Source organism: Bufo bufo, chromosome 5 (assembly GCF_905171765.1).
Source record: "Bufo bufo chromosome 5, aBufBuf1.1, whole genome shotgun sequence".
Classification (NCBI taxonomy): domain Eukaryota; kingdom Metazoa; phylum Chordata; class Amphibia; order Anura; family Bufonidae; genus Bufo; species Bufo bufo.
Window position 1 is genome coordinate 37421179 of NC_053393.1, and position 20560 is coordinate 37441738.

The 20560-nt window shown below is 44.3% G+C and overlaps 1 protein-coding gene across 1 annotated transcript in view; it reads left to right on the top strand.

Moving 5' to 3' along the window:
* The window catches only part of ADCY8 (adenylate cyclase 8), a 305922-nt gene that overhangs the window by 99711 nt on the left and 185651 nt on the right, over positions 1 to 20560 (top strand). Inside the window, exon 2 of the mRNA XM_040432058.1 lies at positions 10393 to 10542. Coding sequence (XP_040287992.1) covers positions 10393 to 10542 — 150 coding nt within the window. The remainder of the gene's footprint in view (positions 1 to 10392; positions 10543 to 20560) is intronic.

Consider the following 20560-nt stretch of genomic DNA (forward strand, 5'->3'; position numbering starts at 1 on the left):
CCCCGCAAAAAGATAAAACGTGCCCTATACAAGGATGGGACATTTCTTCAGGAGTTAAAAAAAAGAAACGGCGGCATGCACTTAGCCGGTATCCGTGTTTCGTGAATCCACAATTTGCGGACTGCAAAACAGATACGGAAGTAGATGGAAAAGAGTACAACTGCAGAATCAGACTACACAGGGTTTGTTTGCAGTCTGTAACCATGGAGACCCATAGGTCTGCCTAGGAACTGCACACAAAAGGATAGATTTTAAGTCAAGTATTTTCTTGGTTACTTCACAAGTGCAATGCATTGTTATCATTGTGCTCTATATTTACAGCCTTGGCACCTGTGAGGGAAGTAAGCAGTTATACCAGCATCCAGTAATCCCATAATTCTGCACTTGTCTCCAACACAGAACCGAACTGGGGGGTTGTCCGGAATTAGAAAAAATATGGATTCCAGAAATAGCGCCACCTCTGTCCATGGGTTCTGTCTGGCATTCAGCTGCCATACCACACACAGCAAGTGAAGTGGTGTGATGATGTTTTTGGAAGAAGGCAGCCATGTTTTCCTAATTTTAGACAACCCCTTTAATACTTTCTCTCCACTTTATACGGGACTGATAATCCAGTGCCTGTCAGCCTATTGATGCCAGATTAAAGGCGTTTTGCTACATTCATATTATTACTGTTATGTTACATAGTTAATACGGTTGAAAAAAGACATAAATCCATCAAGTTCAACCAAGGGACGGGTGGGGACGCGAATCCCAGATGGAATTGAGAGGTTTCGTTGCAGACAATTTTTTTTAAAAGCGCATCAATTTTTTTACCCAAATTGTTTTCGCCTTTTAATAATTCACAGGTGAAGCCATTTCCATTTTTAAATAAATCAGTGTCACAGATGATGTTGCAGATAGCTGGAAGTTATGAATAAACGTCCGACTGACTTGATCCCAAACTAAGGAGCATATAGGTGACCCCTATAAAACCCTAAGAGCTCACCCTGACTGCTAAGCACATACAAGTATCACGGTCGGCGTGGCTATCACATACGTGACACAGAGGGAGGGAACGAGGAAGGCCCTGCCCAAGTGAGAGGGAAGATGGTGACCCCTGACTCACCTGGCGGCTGGCACCTGGCTGCCCTGACGTCCCTAGACGGGTTCCTCACCCGTACGCCGATCACGTGCCTAAAGCCCTGGCTTTCCCTGAGCTGAGCCCTAGGTAGTGAACCGGGCGATGGGAACACTAGTCCGCACCACTAACTCTAAGGGAAAACACCAAGGGGAGGACAGACAACACAGACTCAACATATATCCCCAGGTGGGCGACAACAGGAGACAACAATAAGCCAAACAGGGATCCGGAGGGTAGCACTCAGGAACAACAACCAGGATTAACCACTCCAGTGGGTCAGTATAGATGTCCAGGCAGGAAGCTCTATAACTGGCAACTAGAGAAGTGTGAGGGGAGAATATAAGGAGGTAGGGAGTGGCAGACACGAAACAGCTGAGGAGGAGAAGCTACGGATCCCTGAGAGAGGCAAAAAGGATAGCAAGGCAAACACAGAAAACAATAACTAAGAAACACCATGATCTTTAGATATAGAGCGCGCAGCCACCCGCTGCGACTTCCTGACCCCGGGTATAACGGAGTCAGACGTGGCTCTTGATACCCTCGTGACAGTACCCCCCCTTTCACGAGGGGCCTCTGGACACTCAGGACCAGGTCTCTCCGGATGAGAGGCATGGAAAGTCTGAATTAACCTGTTGGCGTTTACCTCTGACGCTGGAACCCACATTCTTTCCTCGGGACCGTAACCCCTCCAATGCACAAGATACTGAAGAGAGCGGCGGACCCGACGAGAATCAACAATTCTGGCTATTTGAAACTCCAGATTACCATCCACAATAACAGGAGGAGGTGGCAGCGGCGATGGTTCTAGAGGTGGAACATACTTCTTGAGTAACGATTTATGGAAGACGTTATGGATCTTAAAAGTCTGAGGTAGCTCCAGGCGAAAAGCCACAGGGTTAATGACGGCTACTATTTTATAGGGACCAATGAACCTAGGACCCAGTTTCCAAGAAGGAACCTTCAACTTAATATTCCTAGTAGACAACCACACATAGTCATTCACTCCTAGGTCCGGACCTGGCGACCGTTTCTTATCGGCCATGCATTTATATTTACCACTCATCTTTTTCAAGTTAACTTGCACCTTCTGCCATACCGATGAAAGAGATGAAGAAAACCTTTCCTCTTCGGGAACCCCAGAAGACCCGCCCTCTTTGAAAGTACAAAATTGGGGATGAAAACCGTATGCACCAAGGAATGGTGACTTGCCAGTGGACTCCTGATAATGATTATTTATGGCAAACTCAGCTAACGGTAAGTATGATGACCACAACTCTTGGTTTTCAGACACAAAACACCTTAAATATGTTTCTAGGTTTTGGTTGGTACGCTCAGTCTGTCCATTTGACTGAGGATGGAAAGCTGAGGAAAAGGACAAGTGAACCCCCAAACGGGAACAAAAAGCTTTCCAAAACTTAGAAATAAACTGGGTTCCCCGATCCGAAACCACATCGGAAGGGACCCCGTGAAGCTTCACGATTTCACTGATAAGCACCTGAGCGAGAGTTTTAGCATTAGGAAGTGCGGGTAGCGCAATAAAGTGTACCATTTTGCTAAACCTGTCTACTACTACCAAGATAACTGTTTTACCCGCCGACAACGGTAAGTCAGTGATGAAATCCATAGACAGATGTGTCCATGGCCTATTGGGAATGAAAAGTGGCAATAAAGACCCTGCTGGACGTGTATGAGAGACTTTCGCGCGTGCACAAGTAGAACAAGTAGACACGAAATCCATTACATCCTGACGCAACCTTGGCCACCAAAAACGACGAGATAAAAGCTCCAAGGTTGCTTTACTACCCGGGTGTCCAGCAAGTGCCGAATTATGATGTTCTTTTAATAATTCAAGACGCAGGTTTAACGGTACAAACAATTTCTCTGAGGGGCAAGAGGCCGGGGCGTCCCCCTGAGCCTCTAACACCTTTCCCTCTAGAACAGAGTGTACAGCAGAGACACCCACTCCTCTTTGTAAAATAGGTACCGGATCACAAACATTACCCCCTCCAGGGAAACTACGAGATAACGCGTCTGCCTTGGTATTTTTTGCCCCAGGACGATAGGTGATTACAAAGTTAAATCTGGTAAAGAATAGCGACCACCTAGCTTGTCTAGGGGTGAGACGTTTAGCCGATTCTAGGTACAGAAGGTTCTTGTGATCCGTAATCACCGTGACGGGGTGGATTGCTCCCTCTAAGAAGTGACGCCACTCTTCAAGCGCCAGTTTAATCGCCAACAGTTCCCTATTTCCAATATCATAATTCTTCTCTGCAGAAGATAATTTTTGGGAAAAGAAAGCGCAAGGACGCCATTTGCCAGGAGATGGACCCTGAGACAATACAGCTCCCACTCCCACCTCTGACGCATCTACCTCGACAATAAAAGGCTGGGAGACATCAGGTTGAATTAGAACAGGTGCCGAGGTAAACCTCTCCTTTAGAGAGGAAAATGCATCTTTAGCGGCGTCAGACCATTTGGAAAAATCCGTCCCCTTCCTAGTCATGTCGGTAAGGGGTTTAACGATCACTGAATAATTTTTAATGAACTTTCTATAGAAATTAGCGAAACCCAAAAACCGTTGTAGGGCTTTAAGGTTCTCAGGAAGATCCCAATCTAAAATTGCCTGGACCTTCCCAGGATCCATGCGGAAACCTGAAGCAGATAATAGATATCCCAGGAACTGTAATTCCTGAACGGCGAAGACACATTTTTCAATTTTCGCATATAATTTATTCGTCCGTAGGACCTGCAGTACTTGCCTGACATGCACCTCATGTGTTTTCAGATCAGCCGAATAAATTAAGATATCATCTAGGTATATGACTACAAACCTGCCGATGAGATGACTAAAAATATCATTAACGAAATGTTGGAAGACAGCAGGGGCATTGGTCAGACCGAAAGGCATAACAAGATTTTCATAATGCCCCTCAGGGGTGTTAAAAGCTGTCTTCCACTCATCCCCTTCCCTGATACGAATCAGATTGTAGGCCCCCCTAAGATCAAGTTTGGAGAACCACTTAGCACCCGCAATCTGATTAAAAAGGTCAGGAATGAGAGGAAGAGGGTATGGGTCACGGATGGTTATCTGGTTTAACTCACGGAAATCTAAGCAAGGACGCAGGCCCCCATCTTTCTTTTTAACAAAGAAAAACCCTGCAGCCACGGGTGAAGAAGAGGGTCTGATGTGTCCCTTAGCCAGACTCTCGGAGATATAATCTTTCATGGCTTGTCTCTCGGGACCCGAAAGATTATACAACCTGGACTTGGGTAATTTTGCCCCGGGAATCAGGTTAACCGGGCAATCATAAGGACGATGAGGTGGTAGTTTCTGACAACCCTTTTCAGAAAAAACGTCCTCAAAGTCCGAAATAAATGTAGGTAGGGAAGCTATGGAGGCGATTAAGCAATTGTTATTTAAGCAATTCTCTCTGCAATGCTCACTCCACTCCAATATCTCCCTGGCCTGCCAATCCACCACTGGATTGTGCGCTACCAACCAGGGAAGACCCAATACCACCGGAGAGGGAAGGCCCTCCAGAACGTAACATGAAAGACACTCATTATGGTGGTCCCCTACCCGAAGGTGTAAATTACGAACAATGTGGGTGAGGTTTCTCTGAGACAGAGGAGCAGAATCTATAGCGAATACGGGAATAGGTCTCTGCAGCGTACAGAGAGACAAACCCATAGTGCGGGCAAAATGGGCATCAATCAAGTTTACCCCTGCTCCACTGTCTAGAAAAACAGAAATAGACTCCGTCTTAACACCAAAAACAATGACCGCTGGTAACACAAATTGAGATGTTCGTATGGAGGAAACGTATACCCCACGGCTGACATCCTCCACACAGCCCGGGGTTAGTAGTTTTCCGACGGTCTTTTGTTTTTGAGAAAGGAGGGACAGACATTAATGAAATGACCCCTCCCCCCACAGAAAAAACAAGCCCCCTCCCTACGGCGAATCTCGGGAGGACGGACCTGACGAGAAGTTCCGCCTAGCTGCATAGGCTCATCTAAGTCAGTACAGGCTGACTGTTGCTTGGGAGAGGTAACCAATTGCTCCGGAATTTTCGATCTCTCCCTAAGACGTCTATCTATTCTGATAGAGAGGGACATAACAGCATCAAGGGAAAGGGGGGTCTCATACAGCGCCAGTGCATCCTTAACCCTTTCAGATAACCCAGAGCAGAACTGACTCCTGAGAACCGGGTCGTTCCACTGAGTATCCGTAGCCCACCTACGGAACTCTGAGCAATATTCCTCTGCTGACCGATCTCCCTGTAGGAGTCTCCGTAACTTCGACTCAGCCAGGGCGACTCGGTCAGGGTCATCATATATGAGACCCAAAGCCCCAAAAAATCCCTCCACTGACCGAAGAGCCTGAGAACCAGGGGGTAATGAGAACGCCCAGGATTGCGGATCCCCCTGAAGCAGGGAAATGACAATCCCAACCCGCTGTTCTTCATGACCTGAGGAGTAAGGGTGCAACTTAAAATATAATTTGCAGGCCTCACGGAACGTTGCAAATTTGTCCCTTCCCCCAGAAAATCTGTCGGGAAGAGCAACCTTGGGTTCAGTGACAACCTGGTTACCCATAGCAACCGCTGGGGGTGCGGTCTGCTGCATTTGCTGCTGTTGTTGGAGAACAGACGCCTTCAATCCTGCCACCTCCAAAGACAGGCTTTGAAGCTGTTCTGCCAAGGCATCAATAGGATCCATATTGGATTCTAAGTAGAGAGAGAAAAAAAAACAACAAACAAAAAATTTAAAAAATTTATTTATTTTTTTCTCAAAAAGTAAGGGCCAGTTATAATATCACGGTCGGCGTGGCTATCACATACGTGACACAGAGGGAGGGAACGAGTAAGGCCCTGCCCAAGTGAGAGGGAAGATGGTGACCCCTGACTCACCTGGCGGCTGGCACCTGGCTGCCCTGACGTCCCTAGACGGGTTCCTCACCCGTACGCCGATCACGTGCCTAAAGCCCTGGCTTTCCCTGAGCTGAGCCCTAGGTAGTGAACCGGGCGATGGGAACACTAGTCCGCACCACTAACTCTAAGGGAAAACACCAAGGGGAGGACAGACAACACAGACTCAACATATATCCCCAGGTGGGCGACAACAGGAGACAACAATAAGCCAAACAGGGATCCGGAGGGTAGCACACAGGAACAACAACCAGGATTAACCACTCCAGTGGGTCAGTATAGATGTCCAGGCAGGAAGCTCTATAACTGGCAACTAGAGAAGTGTGAGGGGAGAATATAAGGAGGTAGGGAGTGGCAGACACGAAACAGCTGAGGAGGAGAAGCTACGGATCCCTGAGAGAGACAAAAAGGATAGCAAGGCAAACACAGAAAACAATAACTAAGAAACACCATGATCTTTAGATATAGAGCGCGCAGCCACCCGCTGCGACTTCCTGACCCCGGGTATAACGGAGTCAGACGTGGCTCTTGATACCCTCGTGACAACAAGGGTCTCAGAGGTAGACGATTGTATGCCCACGTACCTAAGACTGTGTGACACCTGAAAACCCTATAATAGTGAGGGGACACGACCACCGGCTCCCTGCACTTCATACGGAGGGAGTCAGGGTCATCTAGAATCAAGCCAGCAAGGAAACACAATACATGAAAGGACTTATCTGAACAAGCAGCAGCAGAAGCCTCCAGCAGTGAACACTTCAATCCAGGAAGTAGTATAAACCGCAAAGTGAGGCAGTATGGGAGGGAATATAAAAGAAAGAGGATTAGTCTAAATAGGTGACACCTGGGAGAAGGAAATGAGATGAGAAAGTGAAACCAAAACAAAGAACATCATGCAAGAGGTAGAGAAGGACATCTGTCAGACCTTCTCACAGAACTGGCAGTGACAATCAGATGTCCAAACCTGTGGAGCAGAGAAAGTAGGGGAGGAGGGGGCACGCAAAGAGAAGGAGAAATGAATATTCGCAGTGCAAGTTTGGGGGAAGAGGGGGCAAGAAGGGCACAGTCACGGAGGATCGATGCCAATTGCACAAACACCCACCATCTGCAATCACACATGTTCTTAGGAATCGGTATTGTCCACTTTTGAAGCGGCGTATCCTGCAATGGCCATTAGGGCATCATTAACCCATCAGGATTATCTCTCTCTAGCTCCACATCCTGACATTATGGTCATGTGTCCAGTCCTGTGTCCTGTGTCTCCTATGGGCATGGATAAAAGCAGAAGGAAGAATAAGCTGGTAATAAATGCCGACGTAATGCTCATGTCAGTGGCTCATTTGTTTGTTTACGCACCACTAGAGGGAGCTCATGGGCTTACTGCATACAGTGTTATTAGGCAGCTGCCACACTACTTCATTTTTTTGCTCCAAGAAATTTTTTACAGGCGTTTTTTGTGGTGATGTTAATTAGTTGCAACGCATATTTTCAGTATATTTTTTTTTCCTATATGGAAATCTGAACAAGGACTGAAGAAAACGGTAAATCAGGAGCCTGCTGTGATTTAAAGGAAATGGAGCAAAGAAATGACAAAATATATCTACAAAAAAAAACAGCAATATATGTCGGCTGTTTCCTATTGACTGCGGTGATTTTTGCTGAAATTTAAAAAAGGCTAAACAATGTGTTTTTTTAAAGCTACAGAGGGGAATTTATTATGAGGATAATATTTGAAATCCGTTATCCTTGAATTTGCGTTGATGTATTTTGTGTAGTTTGTTTCTTAAATATGACTCATCTTTAAATCTAAGGCTACTTTCACACTAGCGTTCGGGGCTCCGCTCGTGAGCTCCGTTTGAAGGGTCTCACAAGCGGCCCCGAACGCAGCCGTCCAGCCCTAATGCATTCTGAGTGGACGCGGATCCGCTGAGAATGCATCCGTCTGCCAGCGCTCAGCCTCCGCTCCGCTCAGTGAGCGGACACCTGAACGCTGCTTGCAGCGTTCGGGTGTCCGCCTGGCCGTGCGGAGGCGAGCGGATCCGTCCAGACTTACAATGTAAGTCAATGGGGACGGATCCGCTTGAAGATGACACCATATGGCTCAATCTTCAAACGGATCCGTCCCCCATTGACTTTCAATGTAAAGTCTGGACGGATCCGTTCAGGCTACTTTCAGACTTAGAAAATTTTCTAAGTAATAATGCAGACGGATCCGTTCTGAACGGATGCGAACGTCTGCATTATCGGAGCGGACCCGTCTGATGAAACATCAGACGGATCCGCTCCGAACGCTAGTGTGAAAGTAGCCTAACACTTTTGTCTGGAAATGCTACTCCAGTTTTCTACACCTGACCCCTAGTGGGAGTGGCTTTTGCAAAAAAATCTGGACTTAAACGCAATAACATAACTAACCACTGCTACTTTTCTACTTATTTTTTAAAACTGGTGTGGTGTAAAAATGCAAAAAGTCCCCAAAATGGTGTGCAAGTGAACCCAAAAAGTTGCAATAGCCCAGTTTTGAGACTTTTTGAAAACAGAATTCCGCAGTGCAGGGAGTGTTAAATTCCACATATCATGTGGAACCACCCTTACAGACCCTACATACAGGACTAGTGTTTGTTTACACTAAAAACCACTTATGTTTTTTTCCCACACCGCGTGGATTTTTTATGCCGTTTTCAGTGTTTTTTTTGTTTTTTTTTTCCTTTAAAACAATTGTGCGTTTGGTGTTTGTTTAGGCTTTTTTCCATGCAGAGAAGAAGAAGAGAAAAATCCTCTGAAATAAACACCATAGCTTTAAAATTCTGCATTTAAAACTAAAATACCAGAGACACAAAAACGTCAACTGATGGCAAAAAATTCCACAAAAAACGCCTCTCTCCCCTGCATTTCATATTTCCCATAGACTTTCAGCTGACATATGGAGTTGGCATTTTTTCGGAAAAAAGGTACCAAAGACGGCATATAGAAAAAAAGGCAAAAGTAGGCAAAAACACCATAAAAAAAAATTTGGTCCCAGCCTTACTGTATGCTATACTATGGAAACAAAAATCATAGGGTAAAACATGTTAAGTGCAATATATATATCAGCTGTTTTATGTCAGAAAAGTGACAGCTTTTGGCGCACTCCGTAGTTAAGCTAAAATTTGAGTCTTTTCAAAAGTGGCTTAAAAAGTGGTCAGGGCCTAGCTAGAGGGGTATAGTGTCCCCCTGACGTCAGGTTTACTATAAGTGATGCCAGAAACTGGTGTAAATTATAGTTTAACTCCATGGCACCTATGAGCTGGTGTCCATTTAAATTTTTGGTGGGAAATGTGCCAAATTTATTAACAGGCTTGTGCCAGTTAATAAACTTACTGGAGTTGACGCCACCAGACTTTACACCAAGATTTGCTTATGTAACCCTAGTTTGAATATCTGCCTCGCTGTGCATAGAGAACATCAAAGGGTGTTTCGGGACCCAGCAGGCACACAGTGCCCACCTGTAGAAGAAAGTCTATAATATTCTTACCATCCCAAAGTTGCTTGGGTTGGCCAGTCGGGAACCTGGTCACGTGATGCTACTCTTCTGAAAATCCATCTTTTTGCAACACATCATGTCCTTGACAGGTTTCAGGCCATGGATGGTACTTTGCTGTAGATGGGGCCAGAACTATTCCTTTGTGAAGACTCCTGGTCCTGAATCTACTTCTTCTGCGCATGTGCCAGGGAGAGGAATAGTTCTGGCCTCTTCCACAGTGGGAGTGACATCTCATCCATAGTCCAGACCGGAAACCAGGTAAAGCATGTAATGTCAGCAGAAGCTGGATTTTTTCAAAAGAAGAGTTTCACATGACAAGGTTCCTGGAGGCCGATCCATGCATGTTCCGAACAGTAAGTATAGTACAGTCTTTTTCCTACAGGTGTGTACTTTGTAGACCCAAAAAATCCCTTTCATATTCTCCTGTGGACTACCAATAAACTTCTGGCCGATGCATTCTTTGGAAACCAAAAACAGTCAACAACAAAACCCACCATAAAAAATGTACCCAAGTGCTGTGTTTGAATCCGGCCTAAAGGGATACATGGTGATGTAGGCGCAGTGTGCAGAGTGTGAATATAAAGGGCATAGAGGTTGTTGTCACACCTGGGACCTAAAGCCTAAGAGGACTTCTGACATGTGAGAAGGTGGAACATTTCTGGGCCATTAGCTTGCAGAGCTCCACAACTGAGTTACCAATTATGCTTTATATGTGTGTCTTTTTGTTTTTTATCCTATGGGCTTTCTTTAGGAATTTTGAGAAATGCGTGACTTTTTGAAATGTTTTACAATTTCTTTTTACTTATTTTTTTTTTTAGATCGTGGCACAAGCTGTGTTGTTTATGTGTATGAACACTGCAGGAATCTTCATTAGCTACCTGTCAGATCGGGCTCAGCGACAAGCGTTCCTGGAAACGAGAAGATGCGTGGAAGCCAGGCTAAGACTTGAGACCGAGAACCAGAGACAGGTATTTGTCTCCACTGATTTCAAAGCCATCATACGGGTGAATCTGAATAAAGGCTCATGCAAATGAAAGTTGCAAATTGCGGATCCGCAAAACACAGATACCTGCCTTGTGCATTCCGCATTTTGCCGAACGGAACGGCCAGCCCCTAATAGAACTGTCCTATCCTTGTCAGTAATGCAGATAATAATAGGACATGTTCTTTTAGCCATACGGACATACGGAAACGGAATGCACACAGAGTATATTACATTTTTTATGCGGACTCATTGAAGGGAATGGATCTGCATATAGGCTGCCAAAATCGGCACAGAAAGACAAAAAAAAATACATTGTGTGGATGAGCCCTAAGGCTGTGATAATAATGGAAATTGTGTGTAAACCGTCTGTAAGACTACATTTACATGACCGTATGTGTTTTGTGGTCCGCAAATTGCAGATCCGCAAAAAAAACGGATGACGTTCCGTATGGCATCCGTTTTTTTGCGGATACATTGTAACAATGCCTATCCTTGTCAGCAAAATGTACAAGAAAGGACATGTTCTATCTTTTTTGCGGGGGTACGGAATGGACATACATATGCGGATAGCACACGGTGTGCTTTCCGCATTTTTGGCTGTCCAATTGAAATGAATGCGTCTGCATCCTATCCGCAAAAAAAAACGGAACGGACACAGTAACAAAATATGTTCATGTGAATGTAACCTAATTGTGATATTTTACCACAGCCTCCATGCTGACGCACAAATAGAAATAGGAACAGTCATTTTACACTGAACTTTATATATGGTATTGTGGCATACTGTGTATATTACCGAAAATGTGCTCACAAAAGTAAACCTGTCTTACAGTGAAAGGGCAATTCCAATTACAACTCTTATGAAGAGCAAAGGTGTGGTAAAAGTTTCCAGATGATATGACAACAATGTAACAAATGGTTCTAGATATAGGTATACAATGAACATATTCTATGTGTCTGTAACTTTTTTATTCTAATTGTTACTCCCGTCATTCCTCAGGTTGGAGAACATATTCTTTTTGCCTAGTGAGGACATTTATTCTGTAATCATTGCTGCCCTCTGTTGAGTAATGTACTTCATAGGAATTTGGAAATACACCACAGTGAAGTTGTAATGCTGTCCCTTATGTACAGTACAAGAATATAACTACTATAATACTGCCCCTATGTACAAGAATATAACTACTATAATACTGCCTCCTATGTACAAGAATATAACTACTATAATACTGCTCCTATGTACAAGATTATAACTACTATAATACTGCTCCTATGTACAAGAATATAACTACTATAATACTGCCCCTATGTACAAGAATATAACTACTATAATACTGCCTCCTATGTACAAGAATATAACTACTATAATACTGCTCCTATGTACAAGATTATAACTACTATAATACTGCTCCTATGTACAAGAATATAACTACTATAATACTGCCTCCTATGTACAAGAATATAACTACTATAATACTACCTTCCATGTACAAGAATATAACTACTATAACACTGCTACTATGTATAAGAATATAACTACTATAATACTGCTCCTATGTACAAGAATATAACTACTATAATACTGCTCCTATGTACAAGAATATAACTACTATAATACTGCTCCTATGTACAAGAACATAACTACTATAATACTACCTTCTATGTACAAGAATATAACTACTATAATACTGCTCCTATGTATAAGAATATAACTACTATAATACTGCTCCTCTGTACAAGAATATAACTACTGTAATACTGCTCCTATGTATAGGAATATAACTACTATAATACTGCCTCCTATGTACAAGAATATAACTACTATAATACTGCTCCTATGTACAAGAATATAACTACTATAATACTGCTCCTATGTACAAGAATATAACTACTATAATACTGCTCCTATGTACAAAAATATAACTACTATAATACTGCATCCTATGTACAAAAATATAACTACTATAATACTGCTCCTCCTATGTACAAGAATATAACTACTATAATACTCCCTCCTATGTACAAGAATATAACTACTATAATACTGCCTCCTATGTACAAGAATATAACTACTATAATACTGCTCCTATGTACAAGAATATAGCTACTATAATACTGCCTCCTATGTACAAGAATACAACTACTATAATACTGCTCCTATGTACAGGAATATAACTACTATAATACTGCTCCTATCTACAAGAATATAACTACTATAATACTGCTCCTATGTACAAGAATATAACTACTATAATACTGCTCCTATATACCAGAATATAACTACTATAATACTGCTCCTATGTACAAGAATATAACTGCTATTATACTGCTCCTATGTACAAGAATATAACTACTATAATACTGCCTCCTATGTACAAGAATATAACTACTATGGGAGCGGAGCCTGGCTGTGTAGCTTGATGGCTGCAGATTGCTGAGCTCCTCATCCATACCGGCGAATTAACCCCTATATTAAGCTAACAGCACAGCTCTGATGGGTAAAACAGGTAGGGATCGACCTAAGGATCAGGCTGATCCAGTCCATGTTAGATCCAGACAGCCTGACATGGATCAATTTGTTAAAAAACAACCGAAGCTTTGGTCGGCTGAGACCCCCAAGATGGCGCCCGCTCCTGCCCAGGCATCCGACATGGAGGAAGACACAGATGGCGGGAGTGTCTCGGATGCCTCCACCTGCAAATCGAGGAGGCAGAGGGGCTCATTCACTAAAGCGGCACTCCTGGAGGTGCTTAATTCAGCGTTAGCACCGATTAAAAGAGACCTCTCGGAAATCAAAGAGGACCTCCGGAACATGGGTCACCGGGTGTCAGACCTGGAAGGCGCGCAAGAGGCGGCAATCCGGAGGGAAGAGAAGACGTATAAAGCGATCAGCTCCCACACTGACCTGCTTAATGAAGCGCTCCTGAGGGTCGAGGACCAGGAGAACCGGAGCCGCAGGAGGAATCTGAGGATCCGCGGGCTCCCTGAATCGTTCGCCAGTGAAGCGCTGGAAAAGGTGGCGCATGAGATTTTCACTGACCTGCTGGGGCCTGAAAGAGCAGAGCGTATCGTGATCGAAAGAATCCACAGGGCACTTAGGCCTAAGCCTAAGAATACGGATCCCCCACGCGATGTCATCTGCGGCCTCCTAAGTTTTGTTGATACAGCAGCAATCATGAGAGCCGGCAGAGAGAAGGAGCAGCTGCAGTATGGAGGTACGTCGCTCATGTTTTTCCAGGATCTGGCCCCGTCCACTTTAGCCAAACGGCGCATCCTCAAGCCGCTCCTGGATGCCCTTAGAGCTGCAGCTACCCCGTTCCGGTGGCTTTACCCGTTCGGGATCGCAGTCCTCAAAAACGGACGCCAGATCTCCATCCGTTCGCCGAGGGATCTGCATGCCAGCTGGGCCCAGTTGGGGTTACCCCCGATCGATATTCCCTCATGGATGCCGGCCGACATGGAGGATCCTCCCCTCCCGCCACCCCAAGCAGCTGAATGGCGCCCTGTTTACAATAAAAAGTCGCCCAAAGCTAGGGCCGAGAAGCCTGATTATCCTCCTACCTGAATATAAGAAGTTATACAGAAGATTTCTGCATTGTTTCCAGCTCTGACCGAAATGACCGGGACTGAGCGCCTCCTGGAGAAGTTACCTGGTGCCTCACCGTTTTCTGAGAGCACAGGGCCCAATTCCAGGCCTGTCCTGTCCGCCTGTTGTGGATGAAGGCTGTTCCATGGTTCTAATGAGGCTGATCCGTTTCCAGATTGTTTACTGGTTTGTTTAAAGCTCTGGACCTTGCCTGCTATTTGCTCATTTGATAATTGCAGGGGTTAACCCGGTGGTACCTCTGGGTCACCCCTTTTCTTTGTGAGATGGCCAGTATTTGGCCCTCTATAGCTCTGCGGGACCCCCCACCTGACAGACCCCGGCTGGTAGCCGTGATGAGAAAGGGTCGTGTAGTCAGGTGCTCAGTAGAGCTCCCTATGCAAAATGTATTTGCACCATTGTTTAATGTAGTACCTGTTTGTCTCCCCTCCTTTCCTCGTGTGTCTCCCCCCCCCCCTCCTCCTCCATCAGATGTCACATATTGTATTTTCAGATGCTGACTGTATGCTTTCTATTTCAGAATGTCGTCTATTGTGATTTCTTCCTTTAACGCCCGGGGAATGAACGAGCCTTGCAAACGATCCCAAATCCTGGCCCTTTTACAAAAGGATAAAGTGTCTATAGCATTCTTCCAGGAAACCCACTTCAGAGAGGGTAAGATCCCCAAATTGCCCCCCAAAAGGTTTTCCCAATGGTTCCACAGCACGTATAGTTCGGCTAGCAGGGGTGTCAGCATAGCGATCCACAAGCAGCTCCCCTTTAAGCACTCTGCCGTCTCTGCAGACCCTGAGGGTCGTTACCTGTTTGTTAAGGGCACTATCGCTGACACTCCTGTTACCCTGGCAACTGTATATGCTCCCAACAGAGGGCAGGTTGCTTGGCTCGTTCAGACCCTAGGCCTACTATCCTCCTTTAAGGAGGGAATGGTTATTCTAGGAGGTGATTTTAATGCTACCCTTGATCCTTTATTAGATTCTTCTAATGGGAAGTCTGCCATTACACATGCCCGTTTGCGGCGCCTTAAACTGGCCCTGCAGAGGTTAGGAGTTCTAGATATCTGGCGCACCACAAACCCTACTGGTAGGGATTTTTCCTTTTATTCAGCTGCTAAACTATCTTACCATAGATTAGACTATCTATTTTTATCTAAATCTTGGGCTAACAGAGTCATCAATTCTCACATAGGGAACATCACCCTGTCTGACCACGCTCCGGTATTTTTGAGTGTGTCCCTGCTGGACCTCCCAAAGAGGTGTCACGGAACCATGAACCAGACGTACAACAAGAGATAAGTGAAAATAAGAAGGCTTTATTGAAAATAAAGCTGTAAAGCAAAAGTCCAAACGGATGGTGAAACCGAGCAGAGTCTTTGCGAAGCCAGAGGTCAGGAACCAGAAGGGTAGTCAGACGAAGCCAGGATCAGGAACCAGCAGGGTAGTCAGAGGAAGCCAGGATCAGGAACCAGCAGGGTAGTCAGACGAAGCCAGGATCAGGAACCAGAAGCAGCAGCAGTCTTAGAAGCATGTGAACACAAGAGGACCAAGCAAGGAACTGAAGCCACAGACCTCCTATATATATGAGCTAGGCATCCAGCTCCTCCCAGGGGAAGGAGGAGCCGCAGGGTGGAAGGCTACAAGAAACCCAGAAACCAAGATGGCCGCCAGCACATGTCAAACGAAGGAGAGCAGCAAGCAGGTAAGACCATGACAAGAGGGAATGGAACTGGCGCATTAATGAGACCATTATCTCAGACCCCTCCCATGCTGCTAAGTTATCTTCTATCATCACTGATTTCTTCACAACTAATACTTCAGGCCCTGACGCTCCCTCCCCTTCCATTATTTGGGAAACCCATAAAGCGGTCCTGAGAGGAGAACTAATAGCCTTAGGTGCACATATTAAAAAACAACGGAATCAGGCTGTGGCGACACTTCTATCCCAGATTCAGGCTCTAGAGCTAACGCACAAAGCCTCCCAGGCCCTTAGCTGTGCCTTGGAGCTCTCAGAAGCCCGCACTAAGCTCAAGAACCTGCTAAATGTCACGTCAGCTAAACTGTTACTTAGAGCCAAGTTCCGCTCGTATGCGCACGGGGATAAAGGGAATAGGCTAATGTCCGCTTTAGTGAAGAAACAAAAAACTGACTCCTTTATTGCTGCAGTTAAAGATGACAAAGGCGTCCTTCATAAAGGGACCCCAGACATAGCAAAGACCTTTTGTGCCTTCTATAGGGACCTATACAACCTTAAAACACCAGATAATATGTCACCAGCTCACTTAGGTGAGGCAACTGAGAAGTTTCTCTCCTCCCTCCAGTTACCTACTATTACCCCCGCTCAGTCAGCCCAGCTCTTATCTCCTATCACAGACGATGAAATTGGTAGGGTTCTCTCCTCCATACCCTCAGGGAAAAGCCCGGGCCCTGATGGTTTTACCATCTCTTACTACAAAACCTTTAAGCAGACCCTAATTCCCCATTTTAATACCTTATGTAACCACTTACTCCAAGGGGGCTCCCTCCCTCCCCAATCACTTTCAGCCCATATCACGGTAATCCACAAGGAAAATAAGGACCCCCTAAATTGCGGGAGTTACCGCCCTATCTCGCTTCTAAATACAGATGTGAAGTGGTGGGCCAAGATTTTGGCTCAACGGATTCAGTCGGTTCTCCCTGGCATTATCAACGAGGAGCAGGTGGGGTTCGTCTCTGGCAGACAGGGGAGTGAGAATACGGTCCGTGTCATACAATTGATCACGCATGCTCGCCAGCACTCAATACCTTTAGCTCTTCTCAGTACAGATGCAGAAAAGGCCTTTGACAGAATCAGTTGGCAATTCATGTCTCGGGCACTGTCGAAGTTTGGCCTTCCGGACCAGTTCATCCAATCCATTTTCTCACTTTATTCGCTCCCCTCTGCCAGAATACGGATTAATGGAACACTCTCTCCAGCTTTTCCCATTACTAATGGGACGAGGCAGGGGTGCCCACTCTCACCTGCCCTCTTTGTTATTGTCATGGAGACCCTACTAGCCAGGATCAGGCAAGATCCGGACATTAAGGGGATCACCTTGGGGTCGCATACCCATCTAACGGCCGCTTTTGCAGACGATCTTTTGGTCATAACGTCCAACCCTCTAACCTCTTTCCCCAGACTTCAAGCTCTTTTTGAAGAATATGGAGCGGTCTCAAATTTTAAGATCAACTATACTAAGTCACAGGCCCTGAATATTTCTTGCCCATCCGCTACTGTAGACACGCTTAAAGGTTCTGCTGCTTTTTCGTGGGCCACCACGTCAATCCCTTTTCTAGGTACCCATATCTCAGCAAAACCAGAAGATCTTTTCGTGTTAAATTATTTCCCTCTACTGAAATCCATTAGATCACACTTACAATCTCTAAAACTTCCGTTTATCTCTTGGATTGGGCGGAAAAACTTCATTAAAGCTTTTATTGTCCCCAGACTGCTGTACCTCATCCAAACACTCCCTATCTGGCTACCCCATTCTTTCTTTGTGGAGGTCCGCAGGGTCATCTCATCCTTTGTTTGGTCTGGTGGGTCCCCTAGATTGGCTTATGCCACTCTCACTCGGGAGAGGAGGTTGGGAGGCTTCGGCCTACCCGACATCTACCTTTACTACAAAGCATCGATGCTGAACAGAGCTTTGAGCCTCATCTCTTGGCGCCCTCTCGGCCTTGTCTCCCGACTGGAGTGTTATTTGCTTTCATATAAGGACAAGTTAGTCCTATGGGGCTTACGCAAATGTACTGCTAATAATAAGTTTACCTCGCCCTTATGGAAAGGTCTATTACTGGAATGGACTAAACTATATGGGTCCTCGACCCTTAGGTTCCCAAGCTTGAGTCTCCCCTTAGAGCTGCTGCAAGCACATGTTCACCCTACCACCTCTGATGCAACAGGAATTTGGGCTTTACTATCTAACTTTAAACTGAAAGACATCATAACTGTATCAGGTGCCTTAAATTGGAGTAAAATATATGAAATCCCGAGGGTTCAAGGAGCCTCTTTCCTAGCGCTTATGGCTTTTAAGAAAGATTTGGCGCTTTTGGAATCTTTTCCCAGGCCTACAGTAGATCCCTCATGGATAGAGGGGAAAATCTCGAACGCCCTTCGCCCCAAGAAACCTCTCTCCACATTCTACAGGGAGCTACTCTCCTCCGCACCTCCAGATCTGTGGTTCCTTGCAGCCTGGGAGAAGGAGCTGTCCCTGTCCCTGTCAGAACCTGAAAAAGCGTTCATCCTCACACACTCACATGGTTTCAACCGTTGTATTAAAATCCAGGCAAACTCTTATAAATTACTTACAAGATGGTATAAGACACCGGAGTTCCTTCACAAGCTCAATCCCGCTATCCCAAATAGTTGCTGGAGGTGTGGAGGAGACATTGGTTCTTTATCTCATATCTGGTGGAGCTGTGAGAAAATAAAACCGTTTTGGGTTGAAGTAGAAGCAGCTATAAACAGGATATGTAATAGCCAGATTACCTTAGATGCAAAACTCCTGCTGCTCTGGTGTCCAAATGGCACGCTAACCCCCTCAAAGTATAATCTACAAACCATGCTTATTACAGCAGCTCGACTGCTGGTCCCTCTATTGTGGAAAAATGAATCAGCTCCCTCGTTCTTGATGTGGACCGAAAAAATTGACCAACTATATCGGTTTGAAGAATTATCCCACTGGGAAGATCACTCTAGAGCAGTCTTTGTAAAACTATGGTCTCCTTGGAAGCTATACCGCAAATTCTAGGCTTAGATATGTCTTGACTTAAGATTTTGACTGACATCCAACTTCCCCCCCCCTCCCCCCTCTCCCCCAACCCGCCTTCCTTTGTCTTGTTATGGCCCCCCCCTCATCAGTTATTAGTTTACATATGTCACTTTATTATCTGAAGTCGGGTATGCAATCATCTTGAACATATTGTGTTTGCTGACTATGCACTTATCCAGCTGCGTCTGGACACAAGATGTATGACTCTCTACATGACTATGTATTTTTCTCAAATAAAAAGAAATTTGATAAAGAATATAACTACTATAATACTGCTCCTATGTACAAGAATATAACTACTATAATACTGCCTCCTATGTACAAGAATATAACTACTATAATACTGCCTCCTATGTACAAGAATATAACTACTATAATACTGCTCCTATGTACAAGAATATAACTACTATAATACTGCTCCTATCTACAAGAATATAACTACTATAATACTGCTCCTATGTACAAGAATATAACTACTATAATACTGCCCCTATGTACAAGAATATAACTACTATAATACTGCTCCTATGTACAAGAATATAACTACTATAATACTGCTCCTATGTACAAGAATATAACTACTATAATACTACCTCCTATGTACAAGAATATAACTACTATAATACTGCCTCCTATGTACAAGAATATAACTACTATAATACTGCCTCCTATGTACAAGAATATAACTACTATAATACTGCTCCTATGTACAAGAATATAACTACTATAATACTGCTCTTATGTACAAGAATATAACTACTATAATACTGCTCTTATGTACAAGAATATAACTACTATAATACCGCTCCTATGTACAAGAATATAACTACTATAATACTGCCTCCTATGTACAAGAATATAACTACTATAATACTGCCTCCTATGTACAAGAATATAACTACTATAATACTGCCCCCCTATGTACAATAATATAACTACTATAATACTGCTCCTATGTACAAGAATATAACTACTATAATACTGCTCCTATGTACAAGAATATAACTACTATAATACTGCTCCTATGTACAAGAATATAACTACTATAATACTGCTCCTATGTACAAGAATATAACTACTATAATACTGCCTCCTATACACAAGAATATAACTACTATAATATTAACCCTTACTGACAAGGTTAATAATCTCTTGCCATTTAGCCATGTTTTCCAGTTTTTACTATCGTGCGATAAAAAGTTCTGCAGGTTTCTGTTTCTTTTGATTTTCGTTTTCTCACCATGTATGTGATATATACACTTGCAGATAGTGAGTGAAAACCTTTATTCTACTTCCAGAGGCTGGAAAACTTGTGTGGACCTAATACTTTTCACAGTTGCGGTTTTGCCACAATTGTTTCCAATTTACACATTCCTCTGAAATGATGTGTGTTAATATGTTTCCATGTTGTTTACAACATTCCCAACCAGTTCCTCCTCACTGACAGCAAGTAAAGATCTTGCAGATAGTGAGGAAATCAAGCACAAAGTTTATTTGAAAGTTGCGGAACTCTTCATAACTCAGCAATCCGTTTATTTTTTATTTTTAAGTTGGCTGCAGCGCTTGTGTCGTACGTTTGTGGTGGACTTCTATACCTCATGGTATAGTCCC